Source organism: Streptopelia decaocto, assembly GCF_964273445.1.
Source record: "Streptopelia decaocto genome assembly, chromosome: 26".
NCBI lineage: Eukaryota > Metazoa > Chordata > Aves > Columbiformes > Columbidae > Streptopelia > Streptopelia decaocto.
In genome coordinates this window covers 1,951,422-1,975,768 of record NC_138681.1, presented here as the reverse complement: position 1 = coordinate 1,975,768, position 24,347 = coordinate 1,951,422, and the positions used below count along the sequence as shown (strand labels likewise).

Below are 24,347 nucleotides of genomic sequence, written 5' to 3'. Positions count from 1 at the left end.
CTGCACTTCTCTCTGCTGCGCTGGAACTGAAATGGGAATAGAAATGAACCCTCTGGGACTTGCGCTGGGTTCTTCTTACTTTTTACCTGAAAACAAGGACCATCCTGCCGCTCCGGTACGACGCATCGCGCTAGGAAGTCTGCACAGAGTGTGTTACTTGCTTTTCCGTGTTAAACCCCTTTTGTAGCAGCTTCTGGCTGGCCCACGCGAAACACAGCGAATGTAGAAGACTAGTGGTTTTTAGTTGCATAGCTGCTGTTGGTTCGTGTGGATGGAGACACCTATTCTTGAGTCTGTCGACGCTGGTGAAGCACAGAGGATGCCCAGCCCGTCTCCCACTGTCCTGGAATCCACCCGCTGCTTCTTGTCTGAGAAATCGGGACATCAGAACACTGGTCGAGATGGTGTTGGGATGGAGGTTGGAAAGGTCCCTTCCAGGTCCCCTGGGGAATGAGCAATTCCAGTGTCCATCCAGGTCGCATCGCCCCTTCTTTTTGGGATGCTGAAAGCACGGAATGGTTTGCAAGCTCAGTCCTGCGCTGCTTTGCCTGCCCGGGATGGGGGTGAGGAGGGGGACGCGAACACTCGCGTTGTCTCTAGCACAGCGGAGCAGCAGGTGGAACAGCCAGCAGGTGAGACAATGGCTTTGAGATCCTCCTTCCGCCTCCACAACTCACGGAAAGATTTAAGGGGGAAAAATAGAAAAGAAAAAACAAAAAGAAGAGGCATTGGGTCCTTGGGAGACGTCCGCTCCGTGCCAGGGTCGCAGCGCTCACGCCAAGCGCTTGAGCCTCATCCGTCTTCTCCGCCAGCAGCTCCGGCGGATCCCGCTCCTTCTCTCCAAGGTCTAACGCTGGAAGCGGAGCGGGAAGGGGGAACAGGCTCCGTGTCACCTCTCGCGCAGCCTCGTGTTGTTCGTGAAGCGTGCGGCTTGTAAGAAGAACAAGGATGCGCTTCGGGCCCATGGGAGCGCTTGAGCCGCTCTCTCCTTGCAGAGCAACATCCCCATGCGCTGAGCCCGCTCCACAAGGAACAGGGAAGGAAATAAATATGCTTGTTCAAAGAAAAAGGAAATTATATTAAGAGCTTTTCCCCCCCCTTTTAAATAGCATGTTTCCTATTTTCTCTGCCATCCGAAGAGTATCCAGAACCCCAAGGAAGAGTATCCAGAACCCCAAAGGAACTCCACTAAACTAAGAATTAAAAGGAAAAAGCCCTTGAAAAATAATTAATTCAAACGAGGCGGGATTAAAAAAACCTAAATCTGCTTTTCTGTCACCAGATTGCCAAACAAGAGCTGAACACTCTGGATCTTCTTTTCCAAGCCGGGAGGGCTCCGTCGCTGGTTCAGTTCCGCTGCAGTCCGGGCGTGCGAAGCCGCTGCCCCCTCGGCTGCGGGGAGGATGGGGCGAGCGCCCCCCCGGGCTGGCCCATCTCTGCGGGCGGGGGGGGGCACAGCTCTGCCCGGCCGCGCCGAGGCGCCTCTTCCTGCTCCGAGCAGTGGCGCCGTCGGAGATGTACAGCCATCTGGTTGGGTACAGGTGGAGGTGTCTGTGTGCATGCCCCAATTGCCTTTTGGTTTATTTTTTTTCCTTATTTTGTATTTTTTTCTATTTTTTTTCTATTTTTTTTTTTTATTTTTGTAGATATTTTTCTTCTATTTTTGCCGCCGCCGCCGCTTCTTCGCGTCAAAGTGTCGCCCGGAGTTTCGTTTCCTTTGTTCAGACGCTGCACGTTCCGAGAGGGGGAGAGAAAGGTACGCCAACCCGACGCCTTTCCCAACGTCAGCCCATCTCCTTCCACTGCTTGTAGAACTCCAGAACGTTCTTTATTTCCACGCTGGCGTTGGCGGCTGCCTGGATGGCAGACTGCAAGCAAGCAGACACAAACCAGCTTATTTCTTATCTTCACAACCTGGAGATTCTCACGGCTAAAAGGCCCTTCACGCCAAATTAGCACAGAGACGCTAATTATTCTCCCACTTTGCACCACAAAAGCGCGACAAATCGAGGGGCCTTCGAGGAAATAGGAGCCACTGACCTGCATGGGCGCTGAGAACGCGCTCCGGTCCTCCAGCTGAAAGCCCGTGATGATGGTGACCATTCCTGCGGTGTCATCCTCTCCGCTTCCCTGGGACACCGTCAGTTGTTTGCAGCTGTCCAGGATTTTATAGAGATTCCTGCCACACAGATGCAAGGAAAGAGAAACAGAAGGGGAAGTGGTGTGTTTGCGGAGCGCAAGTGTGATGGAGCGGCTGAGGGAGCTGGGGGGTTCAGCTGGAGAACAGGAGCTGAGGGGAGACCTTCTGATCTCTGAACTGCCTGAAAGGAGCTTGGAGCCAGGGGGGTCGGGCTCTGCTCCCCAGGAACAAGCGCCAGGAGCAGAGGAAACGGCCTCAAGTTGCACCAGGGGAGGGTGAGGTTGGATTTAGGAACAATTTCTTCCCCAAAGGGCTGTGGGGCATTGAACAGGCTGCCCAGGGCAGTGCTGGAGTCACCATCCCTGGAGGGCTGGACAGACGGACATGAGGTTCTGACGTGGTTTAGTGGTAGACTTGGCAGTGCTGGGTTAACAGTTGGACTCAATGATCTTGAGAGTCTCTTCCAAAAAAATGCTGCTCTGATTCTATTCTATGATTCTATATATGCTCAGGAGGACACCTGCCAAGCAGGACTGTTTCTCCATTGCCTGTTGAGGGCTTTTCTGAGACCCTTCTTAGCACCAAGTGTTTGGTGCTACGCAAGATGCACAGATGGACGCCCTAAAACTCCAGGGAATTTGATCACTACTCACATAGGGCATCAAATCAAGCTGTGTGATGGGTCCCAGTGCTCCCACCTCCCCAAAGCCACCTGCCTGCTGGCAATCAGGCTCAGACATCTCCAGATGCCGTCATCTTACCAGGCATCTAAATCTTGTCTCTTCAATTTGTGCCTCTCAAAGCTCTTCCCCACGTCTTTCTGGCAACGAATGTACCTGAGGAAAGATGGGAGTCGCTGAGCTCACACGGAGACCGTCACACATCGAAGTCTACACCCCACAGCAAGGGCTGCAGGACACAACGCCGGCTTCTATCAACCAAAACATCTACATGCTTGCCCAAGGAATCCCCCATGAAATTCATTTGATAATCTCCCCTGTCCCACCACCATGTGCAGCTCACAGGTGTCTCAAAGGCCCCCAGCCCTGACACAGGCCTTGAAGACGCAGTTTGTCTTCACAGAAGCACAACTGTTTGTCCTTCTGCTGCTAACACAGGCAGTAAAGCTCTTCCAGCACTCCCTGTGCACCACTAAAAGGTACCGCTCAGTTTTACACTTGGATAAAGAGATGCAACTCCCTTTGCTCCTCAGAAGCAGCGACACTTCATGGCCATGCAGCAAGTGGAAAACCAGCTGCCAAATCTGTTACTTCAGCACCTTCCCTCTTGCTGAGCGTGCTCCTGAGGCCTCGCTTCCCTTGGCCACGCTTGGGTGCAGAGGATGCACATCCTGCTCCCACCATCGACACCTTCCACCCCAAAACACACCCCATCCAAACCCAAGGGCAAATCGCATCACTCCCCCAACTCTCACCTGTTTCCCTTTTTAAATTCTGCTTCCAGATAGCGGATGCTGTCCCGAGCACCTGCGTTCTCCTTTTTCAGGAAGTCTAAGCCATCGATCACTAACAGAAAAAGCAAAAGCATCTGACTTAGAGCTATAATTCTGCAAACCAATGCAGATGTGTCAAGGATCACTGTCTGGCACACAGCAGCAGCCGCTGCCACAGGAGGCAAAGAAGGTGAACAGCGTGTCTCTCTTGCCAGCGGTACTTTGCTCCGCTATGTGGGATTCCAAGCATGGGCCACACATAAAACAGGCCCCAAAATACTGATCCTTTATAAAAAGGACAACAGCAGCAAGAGAGAAAGCCGCCTGCTTCCTTATGAGGGAACAAGGCACAAGCAGGCTTGGTTATTTGACGTGAAAAGGAGCTCCCGTACCTGTTCGAGGGATGATGATGATGAACCTCCCGCTGGCGGCCAGCTGCTTGACAACAGCCAGGTGCTGGCAAAGGGCCTGGGTGTCGGGGACAAGATAAGGTGACATGGCCGACTGTGCTTTGGGCTGCTGGAGACTCCCCTCCAGCTGCGAAACCTCCAGCTGCAAACAAAACGCAGGCACAGAGACACTTGTTTCACATTGATGCTGAAACAAACAGTCAAACAGGGTGAGACTTGCCCCGCAAAGCTGCATCAGGACCTCCGGACCTCCCAGCACGCGGAGCCGAGGGTGGGATGGAGCCAGAGGGGTTGATCGTCTCACTGGACACTGGGGTGCAGCCCAACCTGAGCACTGGGTGCAGTTTTGGGCACCTCAATATGGGAACGACCTCAAACTATTGGTGTGTCCAGAGGAGGGTGATGACGATGGTGAAAAGCCTTGAGGGTGAGAATTAGGAGGAGCAGTTGAGCTCCTTCCTCAAGGGGTCAGCAGAGGTGCTGATCTCCTCTCTCTAGTGACCAGTGACAGGACACAAGGAAACGGAATGAAGCTGCATCAGAGGAATTTGGATTTGGAGAGCAGAAAGGGAGCTGGGGGTCCTGGGGACAGCAGGGGGACCATGAGCCAGCACTGGGCCCTTGTGGCCAGGAAGCCAACGGGACCTGGGCGGGGTTAGAAGGGGGTGGTCGGGCTGGAACCAGCATCTCCTACCTGCAGTCGGAGCTGGGCCATATCTCTCATTAGCCTGTTCCGACGAGCTTCCTCTGCAGCCTAGTTACAAAAACAAACTTCCATGTCAATTAGCAGAAAACACACAAGCTGACACCCTTCAAGAAACGGTGAAAAGGGGACCCCCGAGTAGCTTTGGGGACGACAACAGGAACAAAACACTCACCTCCCACCAGGTATCTGTGGTTAGAGTTAGAATCTAATAGTGATCTACCGGAAATTGTGCTAAGTACAGAGAATTAGCCCAACTCACCATGTGAAACTGGGCTTGGGCCTGGTGCAGTAAGTTGTCTTGCTCTGACTGGGCTATGCTGATGAAGATCCCAAGCTCTGCGTTGAACTGCAAGATGCTGCCTTGCAAGTGGGTGATGAAGTGGCCGAAGCTCCGAATGCAGCAAATGCGAACAACAGACTGCAAAGAAGCAGACGGACAACCACATCACAGCCGCATCTCCCCATGGGGACGGTCACCCGAGCCGGTTCCAACCCTACGGCTCACGCTTTTGGAAAAGGCAGCAAGAAAACACCCCCAAACAGACAGCAACAAAAAACCCAACCCAAACCACAAAGGAAACATTTCTGATGGAAACGTGTGGCTGAATATAGAGACACGCGGAGAGGGCTGTGGCAAAGCCCAGAAAGCTTAGAAGCGCTTGCAGTCTGGGCTTCCCCAGCTCAAGAAAACCTCAGAAAAACATCCACAGGCTCTGCCCCTTAATTCTCAAGCGCTTAGTGCTGGGAAAAGGAATAAAAGAACACAACAAGCCTTTGTGCTTGGGAAAGCAAAGTGCTGTGTGAGGGCACAGGGTGCCACGTGAGCTAAGATGCACCAACTTGTGCATTTACTAGAGAGGGATCACAGGGAACTCCAAGCAAATCCCCTTCGTTCAAGGCAGGGCAGAGGTAACGACCCTTCTGCCCAGATGGGGAGGTCAGGAGACTTCACGCAGCAAAACTGTCACCATGTGGCTGCGTTTCCTTTCATAATGACTCTAACAAGGAAGGCATTGTTTTAAAATGCTCATTTTTTGATAGACCGACGAATGCTGCAACCACCAGCAACATGAACCCAGCTCAGACTCAATAGATTAAATCAGTTTGGGGTCTTTTTTTGGCAAGAAAGAACCAGATCTCCATCTGCACCTCCAGAAAGGGAAAAGGAGGATTTTCCCTGCTCACCTCCTCAACCGCTGAGAAAATGGGCCGGTCCTGCTCAAAGTTAAACCTCTTGTGTGCGTTTTTCAGAGGGGGAAGATTTCGCAGGGCCACATCTTCTGGGAGCAGCAAGTTGGCTTTCAGGTCTGGGAGCTCAGCACCGCTCAGGATGTCCTTCACTTCGTTACACAGGGCCAGCCCTGGAGAGCACGGAGGGGAACACGGCAAAACGTGGGGATTTAAAGAACTGATGCGGCGACCAAGAGAAAACCTGCTCTAAGGCACACAATCCATAATGATCAGAGGTTTTAAATGACACGTGTACTGTGAGCGAGTGTTGGAGGAGGAACGTTCCCATTCGTTTCAACAGAAAAGCATCCCTGTTTAAACTATGCTTCTCAGGAACCATGGGGACCTTTAGGTTGAGGTACAGGACACATCACGAGCATTCAGAGTTTAAAACTCATTGCCATGATTGCCATGACAAAAATCACACCATTACTTACGCTCTTGACAGTCAATTTGAATCCTCTTGACCACATAAGGTCTCAGGCTATTGTCAGCCATATATAATGCATCAATAAAGTCTATGAGACAGAATTTAACTGGGATGCTGTTTAAACACAAAAACAACACGCGCGTGATGTCACTTCGCATTGTGCTCATTATCAAACTGCTAATGGCAAATCTCCCGCCACGGGATCCATCATACACATGGAAATCCCTGATGACCACGTTGGCTCAAACGCTACGTGGCCACGTCCTTCTCCAGTACCTGATTCCTGCAGGTCGGCAGCGGAAGGCAGGAGGTTGAGGAGCACAGACAGCCTGTTCCACAGGCTCTGGGAGCTCTGCAGGAGCAAAACACAAAGTGTCAAGACAGATGTATGCGATAACCAGGCCTCTTGGGCCTTTCTGCATCTAGAGATAATAATAGTAATAAAAGATATAATAATAGTAATAAACATCATCATCGACAAAACAATTGATGTACAATGCAATTGCTTAGCCGGTGGGGTATTTAACATCATCGCTTTCTGTCCAGAACTGGGACAGTAGCTTCAATGTGCCCTTAGCAGCCCAGCCCAGGGGGAAAAATGTAATGAAATAGAACAGGGGCAAGTGTAGAGTCTTGAATGTGGGCAGAACAAGCCCAGGTTCCAGTGTAAGTTGGGAATGAGCTGTTGGAGCAGAGAAAAGGGAGCTGGGGGTGCTGGGGACAGCAGGGGGACCATGAGCCAGCACTGGGCCCTTGTGGCCAGGAAGCCAATGGGACCTGGGGGGGTTAGAACGGGGTGGTCAGTAGGTCAGAGAGGTTCTCCTGCCCCTCTGTTCTGCCCTGGGGAGACCACACCTGGAATCTTGTGTCCAGTTGTGGCCCCTCAGTTCCAGCAGGACAGGGAACTGCTGGAGAGAGTCCAGCGCAGCCACCAAGATGCTGGAGGGAGTGGAGCATCTCCCGGGTGAGGAAAGGCTGAGGGAGCTGGGGCTCTGGAGCTGGACAAGAGGACACTGAGGGGGGACTCATTGCTGGGGATCAAGATGGAAAGGGGCAGTGTCAGGAGGATGGAGCCAGGCTCTGCTGGTGACAACAGGGACAGGACAAGGGGCAATGGGTGCAAACTGCAACACAGGAGGTTCCGCTGGAAGATGAGAAGCAACTTGTTGGGGTGAGGGTGGCAGAGCCTGGCCCAGGCTGCCCAGGGAGGGTGTGGAGTCTCCTTCTCTGCAGACATTCCAACCCCTGGACACCTTCCTGTGGAACCTCAGCTGGGTGTTCCTGCTCCGGGGGGATTGCACTGGATGAGCTTTCCAGGGCCCTTCAACCCCTCACATTCTGGGATTCTGTGACCAAGCAGACGCAGCCTCAGACCGAATCCTGAGCAGTTCCCACCTGAGCACACATGATGATGAGGTCTGTGTTTGTCCTCAGCCAGTCCAGGAACACCTTGACAGTGAGCAGCAGCCCTTCGTTGGTCACGATCTCCAGCTTCTCCTGAAGGGATCGCTCGTTTCTGCAGGATTTGTAACTCGAAATGCTTTCCTCCGATTCAGACACATCATCTGGAAAACGAAGGGCAAAGCAGGATGGCAGGCGTGAAACCCCTCGAGAATCCAAGCCCTACTGCTATGAAAACAACGCTATTCAAATACATTCCTGGAGCGGCAACATCTGTGTAACCCATCGAAGGAAAATGTTAAACCGAACTAAATTCATGTGTTTCTTCCTTTACCCTCATCTCTTTCAAGTGGGTAGGAAGCAATGCCAGGAGCCAGCAAACATTAACATGATCTAATATTCCCTCTTCAAATGCTGAATGTTGCCAGGGCCGCAGGCCCGTTCACTTTGGCAGCACGACGCAAAAAACGCTTCCTTGCTTCAGGGAAGTTGGGAGGAATGACAAACAAGACCAAACAGGCCCGTGTGGTTTTATCTGAAACATAATTCCCTGTAGCGCACCAGATCTATCTCCCTTTCAAGCTGTTTTTTGCCCAGATCACGACTGGTTTGCACAGTGATGAAGATGCTGCAGCTCCACCTGCTGTGGATCTGCAGTTTGGGTCACAGAGAGGAGCTCTTGACTCCTCCCGCAGACACCCAGGTCACATTAACACTGTGGAGCTTTGCAGACACCTGATAATCAGACGCCTTCCCAGGCTGCGTCTGCACTGTCCATCACCAGAGGAAGCGTCTGATTACTGACATTTCACATGGGAAAAAGGAAAAGAGTCCACATTTTTAATAACTGCTGGAATGATCCTCTGTATTATCAGAGCTGCTCAGCATTTAGGCAGCTGAGCAGAACAACAGGTCATGCTGGTTGGCTGCAGGTGTTTCCTTTGCTCAGCGCACGTATTCCTGGATGTCAGGCAATATGAGTAAAGCTCCTCCTTCAGCAAACACCCAGCCCCAAACCTGAGGAGTATTTGCTGCTCCTCCAAACCTGGCCGAAGAACTTGCACCATAGGAAGGGATGGATTTTAGCCACCAGGCTGCTACACCTTACAATACTCTACAGAGAACCACAACAACTATTTGGAATGAAGTCACTGATCCTTACCTTGCTCTGCCAAGCTGGGCTTATCTAGATCTCCGTTGACACAGGGTTTGCTTTCCATTCCATCCTTCAGGACGGGCTGCTCGCTGTTGGGTTTGAGGAGGATGTTGCTGAAAGTGGGAGCCAAGCGAAAGCAGCGTTTGGTCTGAAACAGCTGGGTGGACATGGCCTGGAGGTTACTGGCTATGCTCGCGTCGTTAGCGCTAAGGGATGCTGGCCCATTGACGGCCGGGTCCGCAGCCTCGCTTTTTGAGATGCTCGGGCTCTTGGAGTCCCCCAGCCCGCTGCCATCCACACAGTTTAAGGCCTCTTTGGGCCCACTTTTGCCTCGGCCGCTTCCCTCCTCACCCGGCTCGTCCTCCATGTCCTCCAAGTCGGAGCGAGATTCTTGGCTGTTCATGTCAGAGTCCGTCTCCACGTCAAAAGCAGCTTCTGCTTCCACGTCGCTCTTCTCCGAGCCGCTTTCTGAGCCATCGCTGCCCTTTGTGGAGCCCTGGCTGGAGTCCGAGTCGAAGCCCTCGCTCAGGTCACTCTCATCCACCTTCTGGGGGTGGCGGCGGCGACGCAGACAGGAAAGGCGGGAGTATTTCTTGCTTTTCTTGCAGTCGTTCTTCCGCTGTTCCTCGCTGGGCTGATGATTTGCCACGTGGGCTTCGGCTTCCTTCTCAATCGAGTTCAACGGCTCCCGCAGCTCCTGGTCATCTGCGGGCGTTCAAAATGAGAGCACAGGTTAAGAAAGTCACAGAATCAGAGAGTCACACAATGTGGGGGGTTGAAGGGACCTGGAAAGCTCATCCAGTGCAATCCCCTCGGAGCAGGAACACCCAGCTGAGGTTACACCATGTCCCTGCCCTCTTACCTGTGCCATCGCTCTGAAAGGCTGGGACTGGATTCTCCCCTTCCTCTAGCTCTGCCTGCAGGCGAATATTGACGTGGTTTATCAGATGAGAGAAGAGCGCCAGCGTGAAAGCGATGGCTGCGCTGTACTGCTTCGAACCTGCAACAAGACAGAGCGATGAGTTGGAGGAGACCGACCGCTGGTGCAAAACGTGGATGTCAATTAAGACAACATCTCCAGCCTAATTGCACTGTTAATCACAACATTTCTGAACAGCTGAATAAAGCACCGGTTACCTGCCCGCTTGAGGCTGTGAACACTCATGAGGCAGATGATCACCATGCGAAAGATGAGGAGATCAGGAAGGAAGGAGTAGCCACTCTCATACTCTTCTTCATCTTCACTAGTTGAACTCAGATTAGGAGGAGAAGGCAGGTAGAACAAGCACAGGTTGAAATCCTCCAGCACGGACTGGCAGAGAGATGTCAGCTCAGAATCCAGAGAGCTTATGGGGAGGAAAATATAAACAAGGATTATTATTCAAGATCCAAGCTCCTGACAATGGAAGCTGAACCAACACAGGCAGTACTTTAGCATCAGACAGGATGAAGCACCAGTGAGATGGATCAGATGGCGTCTTCCTCTCCAAAGCTGCTAAACTAAGACTAACAATAACCAGACCATCTTCCTGCAAAGGTGGGTCACCCAAAAATACAGGACTGGGAGCTCAGGGAGTCGCTGGTAAGACACACAGGGCACTTCAATGCTAAAGGCAGCAGAAGTTTGGGATCTGCTGCTCAGTTCAAGGGCTACACTGGCGACTCAACTTCTCCTCTAACTCGCAGCCCCATAAGAATATTGCAGAATCCTCTGGAGCTTCAAAGGAAGCGCCCATGGTATTCAGTATAACAAGAGTCTCCTGGTTACAAAATTAACCTGTCTCCAAAACATCTAGTGAATCCTTTTCAGGAGGCAACATTCTTGGGAAATGGAAGTAATTTCCAGTTTTCTCCTGCTCTAAATATGCGTTAAGCAGATATTAAATGAGCCTCGGACTTCTACCACGGTATCATTCAATATTTGAAAGGTAACCCTATGCTGAGCTGCGTTAGCAAGGAGGACAATGAGGATTCCTCTGTATTTGGCACTCGGGAGATGGTGTCTGCTGCACCGCATCCAGCCCTGAGGGACAGAAAAACCCCACACCACCAAAAAGCCACTGAGAAACTGGACTTAGTCCAGCAGAGAACTGTCAAGGAAAACAGAGAATATGATGTAGAGAAGAGGCAAAGAGGAGCGAGTTTGTTCAGCTTGAAAGACAGAGGGCGCAGGGGGTGTAATCGGGTTTTCAGAAGCCAAATAAGTGGTTAGAGGACAGCAAGAGGAAAGGAAACAACAGGTACGAGCTGCAGAAAAGGCAAAATGAGAATAGAAGCAAAGAAAAAAGATCCCAGAGTGAAGGTGGTCGGACACCAGAGGGGTCTAGATCGGTTTAAATCCATCTCTTAAATCCATTTAGAATGGATTTGAATCTCCCTTCACAGCGGATCCTGCTCTGGGGAAGGACCAGATCCCTACAAAGTCCAAGAGGAGTTTAACTGTGTGCATAAGCCCTTTAAAACACCTGCTCTATTCAAAGCATTTGCTGACCGAACAAGGCAAGAGAACACCAAAGGCACAGCGCAGAGATGAGCTGCGGGAGCTCCACATTCACTCAGCTACCAGCTTGATTTAGCCAGAGTCACAAAGTATTTAAGCCTTTGGTACTCCAGCTTCCATTAGGAGACAATCTTCACCCTCCCTGCAGCGTTAGAAGACTGAATTCTTAGACCTTTTGACAGAAACCCTCAGCGCAGGGACTGGTATCCTACAGCGTCTTCCAGTTCTGGATGCTTGCTACTGTGAGTTATCAATAGAAGAGAGAATCTGCTGTAACCTTACCTGCTTTTTGGCTGCAGAAGACTCTGCAGGTACATAAAGCTCACGAGCAACCTCTTAATGTCTTTGCCTCTAGAAAGATGGAGAAGAAAACAGAGTAAAGCAGGTACCGTGTCACAGAGATGGACTAGACTGTTAATAAAGGTCAATCAGGGCTCAACTGAAAACTACATTCTGATAAAACTGGAGCAAAAGACAGCTTATACACTTCTAATTCTCACCATATGCCTCAACCCTCACAAACAGCCACCAGCTCCAGGGAGGCCTGAGGAATCTCTCACCTCAAACTCCACACCTGGCCAGCATTTTAAGCTTTTCTCCTGAAATTATGACCCGAGAGATCAAGAATAGAACCCAGACCAGAGCTCTCGAAATTCAGGGCACAGTCACCGCCTCGAACGGGCCACGTAGCAGTTCCCACTTCCCAAAAGACGCCACTTTCAGCACCGCAAACCCCCAGCCTGCGCCCCCCTCCTTTTCTTTTCTCTCTTACCGTTTCTTGCTCGGCGACAACCTCCTGGTCTCGCATTTCTTCAACTGGTGATACATTTTGGCTGCTTTGTCGTAGAGCCGCTTCAGGTTCCCATAGGCACCTTCAAAGGACACTTCAGACTGGATACTGAGATCCCAAAACAGAACACGACCAAAGTTACTTTGCCACGAGGTCGCTCGTATTTTACAGCTTTAATTCACCAGAAAGTTATTTAGGCATCGAAGCATGAACACGGGTCCCTAGTGCTTTTGTTTGAATGTGCTGGGCCTACACGACTCCCGCTGATGTCTGCAAACCCCATTCTGAGCTGCGCCGCAGCTCCATTTGCATCGTTTAAGCACCTTTTCCAATTTGTGCCTTAAAGCAGCATTCAAATAACTGAATTCCACCCATCTCACTGCACAGGGTGCCTCAGCACCTCCATCCCCCTTCAAACCCTGCCCTCCAAGTGTTGCCCCACACATGTATTTTGGCGACAAGCACAACAGTTTGGTTCAACCAAGCTTCTTTCTTCTTATCAGTCCTGATAAACCCACCTCTCTTCCCCATTCCCCCGAAAACAGGAACAAGTGCAAAGCAAAGGAGAAGAGAATCTGGCACCAGCAACCCCAGTGTGCAGATCCTCTGGCCACAAACCGAGCTCCTCACAGACACTCACCAGCGTAAGTAGCAATAAGTCGCTTCAACGTTGTAGTATTTGCTCCCTGCCAGTGTCCCCAGCTGGTTAAAGGGCATCCCTGTTGGGAAAGAGAGGGGCAACGGAGTGAACGCACAGTTCTCCAATGGTCCTTTCCTTCTCATGACGTCTCCACACCAGGACAGGAGACGCAAACATCGATAAAGCTGCACTGCAAAGGTCTGGGCTACTCAATCCTTTCACCACCTCGTTTTCTTTCTGTTTTATAGTGCTTATAGATCCTCCCCACCTTCCCGACAGTTATCTACATGAGAAAGCAGCGCAAACAATGCCTCTTTCTCTGCATTAATAACACCACGGCCTGGACCCTGGGATGGTGTATTCCTCTTGACGCAGACTATCAGCATCTAAGAGTTCTGTTCCATCTCACCGTGCTACAAAACGTTTGTCGCTTATTGGTATTTAGGACTGGCCTGTCAAACAGCTCAGTGAGAACTCTGCAAAGACAGCACAGAGAAAACATCTCTCTGGAACTGGATGCTTTTTGAGCTAAGACAAGATCTCAACTCTCACTGCAATGTGTTCCCATAAATAGTCATTTCTGAAGGAGAAAGCAGCACATGAGATCTTTTTGCAGGTGTAAAAAGAGGGAGATGATCAGTAACACTTTGCTTCTGCTTAGCTGGGACAGCTTAGCCAGACGAGCACAGCTTTACTGCATCCACGCAAGTCTGAGCTTACAGGGAATAAACCCACTCCCCTCTCAGCAGCCGGATACAAACCTGACCAGAGCGGATTGCAGAGACGTGGTGTGGACAACTAAGAACTCAGGGTAACTCACCAATTTGCGGTGCAACAGAAAGAGCTTGATAGTAAAATCGCTCAGCCAGCAGCTCTGTGTCCACACCTGCCAGTTCGTTCTGGTAGCGAGCTGAAAGAGAACCGCACGCATCAGGAACTGGGCGGCACCGCCTTCCCTTCCCTTCTAGAGAAGCACAGTTTCCCTACAGATTAAAAATACCACAAAACTAGAAATACTGGCCAAGGCAACAAATCCATCAAAGAACTGCTCCATTTGTGCTCCATTTTCCACCACCTCAGACTATATTGTACCACGGCGAGTGTGAAATCTACAGCAAACAGCTGACCTAATAAAATACCTGGTTGTGGCTAGACTGAGGGGGTTTTTGACAATAATAGGCATTTTGGAAACCTTAGGTGAAAGCATTGTGAGGAGGTGAGCATGTTTCTCTCCCACCAGTCAGGTCATTCTTTCTCATCGCCTTCACTCCCACGTGTTCACAATGAAGTTGACACACGTACCATATCCTTCAGGAGGTCGTGACTGTGGGATGGATCCGTCTGCTATAAAAGGGGTGACACGGAGCCAGACACGATGACAAAGAACCTGGAGCTTTGCGGTGGCCGACTGGTCTGGACTGATCCAGAATATTGCTTAAAATATCTGACTTTCAGCCCTGCTTGTGCTGCCAACAGTGGCTCTATAAGGTGAACTTAAACCAAGTCTGAACTGAGAAGTTGGCCTACTCTGAGTTTCCTTCACGCTGTCCAAATAACATAAATAAAATCAAAGTCTTCCACTCTTACACAGCCATTTATCAATATCAAACCCCTCATCTACTTGCTCCAAACCAAAGCTTTGCAATTTGTAGCAGTTTGGTTATCCAGGAGGGTTTCAACTTGCATGAGCTATTGACAAATGTGGGAAACCAATATCTGCAAGTAACTCCGGCTGGTGACTCACTGACAAGCACCATCTTTTTGGTGTATTAAAGGTTGACCCAAAAGCCGATGCTGCTCTTACCCAGATCTCCCAGATAAACCAGACACCTGTGACATGCCATCTGTGCCCACTCCATCTCCTTCTCGGACGCAGACACGGGTTTCTTGCAACCTACGTGAGAAATATGAAATCACACACACCGTTGGAGAAAGACACACAAGCTGCCCAAAACAAGCAACGTTTCACCAGATGAAAACAAAGAGCACGCAGTACAAGTAGGAAGGAGCACAGATAGAAGGGGCACCAAGAGTAAGAACAACATCTTACATCTAGTGAACACCACATCCTGACAAAAGTCTTGATTTTAAGAACCTATTCTCCAAACAGCCCCTTTTTCTGCTTTAATTAAGCTTTTAAAAACAATCCGTACAGCCAGAAGCACTTCTGAGTTTTCCACAAAAATCTGCCATCATCAAGCAATTACTAAAGAATTTTCTAGTGGCGTTTCCCTCCTGTTAGAAACCCTCTGTTGTGCCCTAGTTTGGTATTAAAAACTCAACACAGATGGACTAGCGCAAGGGGACGCCACTTGATTTAAACCTCGCGCGCAAATTGAGCACCAACCTATGAGAGGGTCGGTGACGTGTGTCCAGTCGATGCAGCACTGCAGCTCCAGCTGGTAGTGGGACTGGATGTAGAGCAGAAGGTGCTGGTAAAATCCTATGCCAGCAACTAAGTGAGTCCGGTACGCGCACTCCAGAGTGCTACGGCTGTGGATGTGCTGCAGGGAAGAAAAATGAGCGTATGTTCATGGAATCCAGGAGACATTTTAGGCTGGTCGCCCCGGTTACACCAAGTGTCAAGCAAGCTCAGCTGCAGTTGGTTTTACACAGTTCTGTCCCTCCTCTCGCTCAGTGATGTTGTAACTCAACCACCCACCCACCCATCCAACCACCCACCCATCCAACCATCCCTCCCTCCATCCATCCATCCCTCCCTCCCTCCATCCAACCAACCATCCATCCAAACAACCATCCATCCAACCATCCACCCATCCATCCATCCAACCATCCATCCATCCAACCATCCATCCATCCAACCATCCAACCATCCAACCATCCATCCATCCAACCAACCATCCATCCATCCAACCAACCATCCATCCAACCAACCATCCATCCAACCAACCATCCATCCAACCAACCATCCATCCAACCAACCATCCATCCAACCAACCATCCATCCAACCAACCATCCATCCAACCAACCATCCATCCAACCAACCATCCATCCAACCAACCATCCATCCAACCAACCATCCATCCAACCAACCATCCATCCAACCAACCATCCATCCATCCAACCAACCCACCCACCAAACAAGTGGCATTTACTAAGGGGCAGCATCAAGAAGACTAAATACTTGCCACAACAACAAATAAATCAAAAGAAGGCATCTGGTAAGAGCACATCTTAAATAACATTTAGACAACCAGATCACCAGGAGAGAGCTCACGGCTTTAGAAAATACAAGTATGAACACCGGGAGAATTGTCCAGCAATCAAACAATCAGCACTGAAAAGTCTCTCAAGATCATCATTCTACATGGAGATACGCATCTTTTGAAGATGGGAAGACAAAAATTAAGCAAAATATGTTGAAATATCCTCTGCAGTGGCAGCTCTCTCACTAGATCATGAGGATTACCAGCCTGCAGCTCCATGACTAAGATGAAGGAGAGCCTGGACTCCTGCCCCGTGTTCAGACCACAGCTTATCCAACCAAAATGCTTTTCACTTGGTCTCACTCCCTGCGTACTCAGAGACTTTCTCATGCCAGAGCCACAGATACCTGCCTTTTTATTTGTTTTAATGAGCTGGATAACTTCATAGTAAACTTTTCTCCAGAGCAGTTCTTCTGCTTTTCTTCCATAATCCACTGGATGCAAGAACATGAGCTTCACACACAGCTCCCGCAGCCTGAGACAGACGGCAGAGAGTTCACATTTAGCTACGGCAGCTTCAAATACAGCACGGGAGAGGAAAACCTGGATTCGTTACGATGGGTAAGATAGGCCACCTAGTGATGGAACAGCTTGTGTTACTCCCACACAAGCGCATCTGGAAAAGCCACACACCTGGGGACCAGATGGCTACCAGCTTAAATCGCAGCAATGTCAAGAATTGTCTTGACAGCTTAAAAAATTACTATGAAAAATTATTATCTGAATCTAATAAACTATTTTGCACGCATATATGACGTTTCAAGGCATTGGTGACTTATTTGTATTACAACGGCACCCAGAAAAGCCTCTCGTTGTGGACTGGATGTTTGAGGCGCTGTTCAAATACAGCCCTGCAATCTGGCCCCTCTTCAAAACCTGGAGGGACCCCAAGTCAACAGCTGCGCTACAAATCAAATACGCTGCAAACCTGCAGACTCAAAACGGACTTTTCCCAGCCAAACAGATTAAAAAAGCGCCCCGCCCAACTTACTTGTTCCTCAAGCTGATGTTCTCTGGCTTGAACACTTCTTGATACGCTGCTTTATTCCCAAGGATGAGATCCAAACGATGAACGGCCTCCACCACCGCTCTGCGAGGGGACACGGAAAGAAAAGGTTCGGGATTGCAGGTTATCTGGGGTTATTTAATAAGATTTGCGATGTCTGCACAGAACCACACTGGCCTAGTTAACTCCATTATTAGCAAGGCGCGTTATACCACCGCACCATATAAATTGGTTTTCTTTCTGCATTCTATTCGATAAAAGCTTCTGGGAAGAAGAAAATAAGCAGAGTTACCACAGAATCAGAGAGTCCAAGGTTAGAAGGGACCACAGGGGTCACCTGGTCCAACCTTTCTTGGCAAAAGCTTGGTCTGCACAACCTGTCCAGCTGAATCTTAAAAGCGTCCAATGTTGGGAATCCAATTCCTGTCTCCTCACCAACTTGTCTATGAAAGAAGGCAACTCATGTCATTGTCATCGGCCAAAACTTCCTGACCTTCATTACAGCAATTAATTGATTAAAGCCATTAAAGATCTCTCACCAACAGGTAACAGAGATACTCAAAACCAGCCTAAAATATGAAATTTGTTACAAGATATTTTTTTTTCCCTAAAAGGCAGACCAAGCAATGTCCGAGCATCTGAGTCACGCAAAAAGACACTTGTGTGAATCACCTCCTGGGGGAGGAATTCCACACCGCGTGTAGAACCTCGAGCACGTGAACATTTGTAGCTGTGCACAAATCCAACTACAACTTCAGAACGTTGCAGTGAAATGCAATTCGGGACTTAGAGAAGCATCAGTGCTAACAGAAAGTTCCCTCACTGATATCTCATGGACAGCTCAAGAAAGCAAAACCAACCTGCCCTACCAAGAGACACCGTCTCGAAACCTCTGTTGTTGTTGAGCCTGCATTTGAGGTCAATAACTGACTCATGAAATTACCTTTTCCCAGCTGGTGACTCTATGTGTTCCTCTTTAAGAACTATGTCCTCCAAGCCATTACCTACCAACCAACCAAACAGCCAACCAAGCACCAGCCAACCAGCAAACCTACCAAGCACCAGCCAACCAACCAACCAAGCACCAGCCAACCAACCAACCAAGCACCAGCCAACCAGCCAACCAACCAAGCACCAGCCAACCAACCAAGCACCAGCCAACCAACCAAGCACCAGCCAACCAACCAAGCACCAGCCAACCAACCAAGCACCAGCCAACCAACCAACCAAGCACCAGCCAACCAACCAACCAAGCACCAGCCAACCAACCAACCAAGCACCAGCCAACCAACCAACCAAGCACCAGCCAACCAACCAACCAAGCACCAGCCAACCAACCAACCAAGCACCAGCCAACCAACCAACCAAGCACCAGCCAACCAACCAACCACCAGCCAACCAACCAACCACCAGCCAACCAACCAACCACCAGCCAACCAACCAACCACCAGCCAACCAACCAACCACCAGCCAACCAACCAACCACCAACCAACCACAAACCCGACAGAAGCACAGGGAAGAGGACTGTCTTACACAATGGCTTGGGAGAACTAAACACCAAAGAGAAGTTGAACCAACTTCTTTCCTAAATAATCACGAAGAAAACCAAGAACAGAGTAAGAACCACACACAAAAATCTGCCGCTAACCTTGCCGGCTCACTGGCACCTTTCTCACATGGCCTGAAGGTCCTTTGCAAACAACCTAATACCCTCAACAGCAAGGACGGCGAGTAAAATGCTTTTTGCTTCATGGGCAAAAGACAATAAGCATTCACCCAAGCTCACAGCATATCGGCGAAAAGAATAAGCTCCCCCCGGACATTTAGTTTCCCCAAAATAGATCCCCACAAAGCAGCAGCCAATAAACACATCCTTACTGCAACCTGCAGTGCCCGTGTCTCCCAAAGAGCCTCTGCAGCAGGAATGAACGGTGCAGCTCACAGCAAACAGAGTTGTTTCCTATGCAGAAAGGTGACCAGAAAAAAGGGGAACTGCTGATTCATTTATCCCCACAACGAAGTATAGGAAACCTGTGATCTTCTGGTTCCGAAACTGGCAGCCTCTACGTCTTCAAAATAGCTGTAAAAATGCTTTCACTGTGCAGTGCAGCAGCAGCTGCTGCGTGTCTGATACCAGCTCACGAGTCACCGACACCTCAGGCTGGGAGATGATTTCATGGTGACTACAAACAGCAGCACCTGCAGCCCCGTCCACAGAAAACCCCTGGGGTGGGATGTCACCCATGTACCCACATCACACAGAACCCCAGGATGTCAGGGGTTGAAGGGCCCTGGAAAGCTCATCCAGTGCAATCCCCCCGGAGCAGGAACACCCAGCTGAGGTTCCACAGGAAGGTGTCCAGGGGTTGGAATGTCTGCAGAGAAGGAGACTCCACACCCTCCCTGGGCAGCCTGGGCCAGGCTCTGCCACCCTCACCCCAACAAGTTGCTTCTCATCTTCCAGCGGAACCTCCTGTGTTGCACTTTGCACCCATTGCCCCTTGTCCTGTCCCTGGTTGTCACCAGCAGAGCCTGGCTCCATCCTCCTGACACTGCCCCTTTCCATCTTGATCCCCAGCAATGAGTCCCCCCTCAGGCTCCTCTTGTCCAGCTCCAGAGCCCCAGCTCCCTCAGCCTTTCCTCACACGGGAGATGCTCCACTCCATCATCTTTGTGGCTCTGCAAATCCTCACGCGCAACTCCAGGCTCTACACTGACTCCTTCTCCTGCAACTTATTCAATTCTGGTTCCTTTATGGGCACATGGGCCAGGTTCTCTCACTGCTCAGTAGCTCACATGCCAAACAAGCCTCTCTTTTTCTAATATATAAAAACAAAAGGGTCCCAAGACCTCATCTAAGAATCCTCCTGAGTTGAGCAGTGACGGAAATGCATCCCCTGATCCTGTGCAGTACGACACCCATGAAGTGACACGAATTACTCAAAGATCGGTTTCCTGAACATCGTTTCCTAAGTCACACGCAAAGCGACGGCAATTTGGCTGCCAATAGTACGGGCGAGTATGGAATGGCATCACGCAGCTGAGCAAAGCCCATTCCGGACAGCAGGACTCAAACCCCTGCCAAATGTGAAGGACAGAAAAGCTTCTGGAGGGTATTTCACCTTTCCCTCCCACACGACCCCGTTTCCTACAACAGTCAGCGGTGGGACACGAAGACGCCGGTTGCTTCTGCAACTTTTGATGGGTTCATGAAGAAATGAGGCGGCGAGATGAAAGCAGCGAGGTTTATCTTTTAGGACGTGGGTTCCCGAGCTGTCAGACGGAAGGCAGATCCCAGGCTGAAACATCTGATCAGCACGAGGACATGGAGATGGGAGGAAAGAAGAATCTGTGATGGCCAGTGATCCCATGTCCGCAGCGGCGAGGAAAAGGAGGGACAGGAGCAGCCTCACTTCAAACACATCAGGAGACACTAACGCAGGGGCTGCAGACCACGTACTCTAAAATTCAATTCAGCATTCGTGCCTTGAGACCGTGATACTGAGACCAAATTACGTCCCGTTGTTTGTTTTTGTACCTGCTGGGTTTAAACGTTGCGTCTGGACAGCCCATCAGAACCGCGGAGGAGGTAAAGCAGCTGCCAGTCTAATAAAAGAACATCACATCACAAAAGTACAGCACGTCGTGCCGCGTTGGGAAACAGCCCAACGCCAAGTCCTCTTCGGCCACGCAGAAACCAACCTATGGCTTTCCTCCTGTGCCGTGAGCATTCTGGGATGGGACAAGGCGGCAGGGAGAATTATTTGTCCGCTCTTTATTTAATACATCGCTAAGAGGCACAAGCTGAGGGGTAACACACTTGGGGAGCTCTGCAGCCATTCATTTGTATTCTGGCACGTTTCAGTACACAAATAACACTGCCCAGAACGAGACAGGCAGACGAGAATAGTAACATAAAGCCAATGAGCTAATAGCTACCCAGAATCCAGAAAAGAAATCTGGAAAGTAAATTGTAAACCAGCATCCAGGATAATGCAGTTGCCACATTCTGAGGTGAATTACAAATCCCACCCTACGAACAGCGACAGGCAACCCCACCTCCACACAGACACCAGTGGCCGCAGAGACCCCAGATCAACGCCCACAGACACAAAACTGATGCCACGTGGGCGCAGCCGCTGGGACCGTGACATTCAGAGCTCTGGGATGCAAAGGCATCGCTGCATCTGGTGGCCAAAAGTTTCCAGAGACATTCGGCCACCGTACAGAGCACAACGTGCTTCTGAGAGGGCAGGAAGCCAACGCTTCATCTGACTGAACTTCGGGCTGAAACAGAGAATTGTCAAGAGACCGTTAACATAGAAAGCTTGCTGGGAGTGTTGCAAGAAAACTGGTGGCCGATGCAGATGTTATAAACCCTGCATTAAAATGACAATCTTTACTTCCAGCTAAGAGCCATCTCTACAGGAGCGTGATTTTCCTCTGCTGCTGTAAAAATGCTATAAAGTGACGGCACGCCTTATTCTAAAACAGAAAAGAACCACTTCCTTGCCATGATGACCAAGGGACGTTCACACGTGAGGTACCACGCACATCCCCGGTTCGCCGCAACCGCAAAATCAACCGCATCCCAAACCACGACGAAGGTGCTTTAAATAAAACATGTTCTATTTTGCAAGCGGGAGCACATACACCCTCTCCAAAGCACCGCAGGAGGCAGCGGGCAACGTGTTACGCTGCGCCAGCTCGACTACCAGATGTGGGAAGCCACCCCTAAAAATCAAATGGTGTATCTTAAATGAGAGCAGAGATGGGGCTGCACAGCCCTGGAGGCGCTTCCAGCGCAGCCCACGCCTTGGGTAACCTCAGCCACTGTGGGAATTGGGTTTTTGCTATGGTTATACCACTGAGCTCACAGTAAGAAACAAAAAATACATCTACTCTAACTCCCAAGTGCAAGGAATGTGCTTGTACGGAGCACATCATGGTAACACACAAATTGTAGTCATCACCGCTCAGATATGCTATCAGTGCTTTGGACTTTTGAGCGAGGAGCTTCCCAGCTTTCTAGAGGGAGGTAAAGCCTTGCCCTGTTTTAGAGGAGGGTTTACAAGATGAAAGGATATGTCCAATGTCACTGAGCAAGCCAGCAAGACAAAAAGAAAACAGACCCCGCCACAGAATCAATCTCTTGCCTTCACCATTTTGCTTCTGTTCAAAACCACAGTGTCGATGCTGAAACACCACTGCGAATCGGCTTTACTGGAGGAGAAACTGAGGCAGACAGGGACAATTTCTGGGCCACATTCACAAAACAAGTCACAAGCGGAGGACAACACCTGGGCGCTGACAGCCCGGCACCCCGTTCTGGCTGGGTTGAGCTGACCAAGGCCAACATTACTCCCTGAATCTCATCTTCTGATGCTGTTTCCAATGTACAGGGCAGAGATTTAAGTGAGAGAGGGGGCACAAGGGAGTGTTTGATTGGGAAGATCTGCAGCTAGAGCAGCCTTGCCCTCCATACAGTCAGTGTCCTGGCTCAAGATCCTGCTCATCACATTCTCTTGCCCTTCTCCCTCACCCCCATCACCTCCTGCCCCACACAACCCATCTCCCCGGGTGCCCCAGGCCCCCTTGCCCTGATCTCTTTCTTACTTCTTCCCCCCAGCTCCCCCTGTTTGCCCATCCTGTCCGGATCCCCCAGCACCTTTTGTTCTGACTCATCTCCCCCGGATCCCCCACACCCTTTATTCACCAGGGCCGCCCCCCCCCCAGGTATTGCTCATTCTGATCCCACACAGCTCCCTTGTTCCCTTCACCCAAGCCTCCCCTCAATTTCCCTCCTTCTCTTTCCCTCAGCACTGCCCACTTCCCCCGATTCCCCTCGATTTCCTTCACCTCAATCCTCCCTAAATCCCCCATCCCCTTCCCTCTGGTACCCGCCTCATCTCCCCTGAATATCCCTCCAATCCCCTCCCCTGGTTCTCACAATCTCCCCTGAATTCCTCCCCTCTCCAGCCTCCCTTGGACCCCCCCAACCCCTTCCCCCTGTTATCCCCATCTCCCCTCGATTCTACCATCTCCTCCCCCTCAGTCTTCCCCAAATCCCCCCAAATCCCCCCGGCCCCGCTCGTCCCCCCCATCTCCTTCACCTTTGCCATCTCCAACCTCCCATCTCCCTGCTCCCCCGGTTCCCATCCCCTTCCCCCGGGCTCCCCCGGTCTTCCCGGGACCCCACCCCATCTCCCTTCATCCCTCCGCCCCCGCCGGTTCCTCCCGGCCCCTTCACCTCCTCTCCTCACTCCCCCCGCTCCCTCATCCTCCTCCCGCCCCGCCGCTCCTCTCCTCACCGGTACAGCCGCTTGGTGTGCAGCACCTTGGCCTCCGGCTCGCCGCTCTCGCCGGTGGCCCCGCCGCCTTGGCTCATGGCGCCCGCTGAGGCCCAGGCCCGGCGCGGCCCGCCCGCCGCCCCCTCAGCAGCGGCCGCGCCGCCCGCTCCGGCCCCGCCGCCGCCGCCGCCCCCGGCCCCGCTCGGCCGCCATGGCTGCGCCTCTGCCCCCTGCCCCGCGCCGCTCTCGCGAGACTTGCGGCGAGACCGGGCAGCGGCGGGCAAACATGGCGGCGGCGGGGCCGGCCTCACCTCGCGAGACTTGGCCACCTGTCGCGCCAGCACTTAGTGCTGGCAACATGGCGGCCGCGCGGCGTCATCTCACGAGAGTTCCTCGTCTTCCCCTGCACAAAAACACGCGGCGGCCGTGCCAGCACTTAGTGATGGCAAATATGGCGGCCGTGCCGGCGTCAGTTAACGCCCTTTATCACAGAACCCCAGAATGTGAGGGGTTGGAGGGCCCTGGAAAGCTCATCCAGTGCAATCCCCCCGGAGCAGGAACACCCAGCTGAGGTTCCACAGGAAGGTGTCCAGGGGTTGGAATGTCTGCAGAGAAGGAGACTCCACACCCTCCCTGGGCAGCCTGGGCCAGGCTCTGCCACCCTCACCCCAACAAGTTGCTTCTCATCTTCCAGCGGAACCTCCTGTGTTGCAGTTTGCACCCACTGCCCCTTGTCCTGTCCCTGGTTGTCACCAGCAGAGCCCGGCTCCATCCTGCTGACACTGCCCCTTTCCATCTTGATCCCCAGCAATGAGTCCCCCCTCAGGCTCCTCTTGTCCAGCTCCAGCGCCCCAGCTCCCTCAGCCGTTGTAAAACCACCATTCCTCCTCACACCCCGTTCCCCTGGGGCTGGTGTCACCCCTGAGCACAGCGGTGCTCACAGTGACAGGCTCTGCCATGGCAGAC

General features: G+C 51.3%; 1 protein-coding gene across 1 annotated transcript; it reads right to left on the bottom strand.

The window, feature by feature from the left end:
• Positions 1 to 1,250: 1,250 nt before the first annotated feature.
• On the bottom strand, positions 1,251 to 23,583 carry SMG5 (SMG5 nonsense mediated mRNA decay factor). The gene is made up of 22 exons (XM_082073390.1): positions 23,403 to 23,583; positions 17,076 to 17,174; positions 16,436 to 16,559; positions 15,204 to 15,360; positions 14,661 to 14,750; positions 13,677 to 13,766; positions 12,857 to 12,935; positions 12,199 to 12,324; positions 11,709 to 11,777; positions 10,064 to 10,272; positions 9,789 to 9,926; positions 8,933 to 9,631; positions 7,765 to 7,934; positions 6,646 to 6,721; positions 5,895 to 6,070; positions 4,969 to 5,127; positions 4,698 to 4,757; positions 3,986 to 4,145; positions 3,576 to 3,666; positions 2,902 to 2,976; positions 2,041 to 2,179; positions 1,251 to 1,868 (listed from the first exon to the last, which is right to left on the bottom strand). The coding sequence occupies exons 1-22, from the start codon at positions 23,477 to 23,479 to the stop codon at positions 1,785 to 1,787; spliced, it is 3,147 nt and encodes a 1,048-aa protein (XP_081929516.1). The 5' UTR covers positions 23,480 to 23,583; the 3' UTR covers positions 1,251 to 1,784.
• Between the last annotated feature and the right edge of the window lie 764 nt (positions 23,584 to 24,347).

Excerpts from the sequence above, each read along its gene's own strand:
- SMG5 (XM_082073390.1), bottom strand. The coding sequence starts at position 23,479 with ATGAGCCAAGGCGGCGGGGCCACCGGCGAGAGCGGCGAGCCGGAGGCC. Across the intron at positions 6,071-6,645 it reads TGCCGACCTGCAGGAATCAG|GGCTGGCCCTGTGTAACGAA; the intron begins GTACTGGAGAAG and ends CGTGCTCTCCAG. Across the intron at positions 2,977-3,575 it reads GAATTTAAAAAGGGAAACAG|GTACATTCGTTGCCAGAAAG; the intron begins GTGAGAGTTGGG and ends ATCTTTCCTCAG.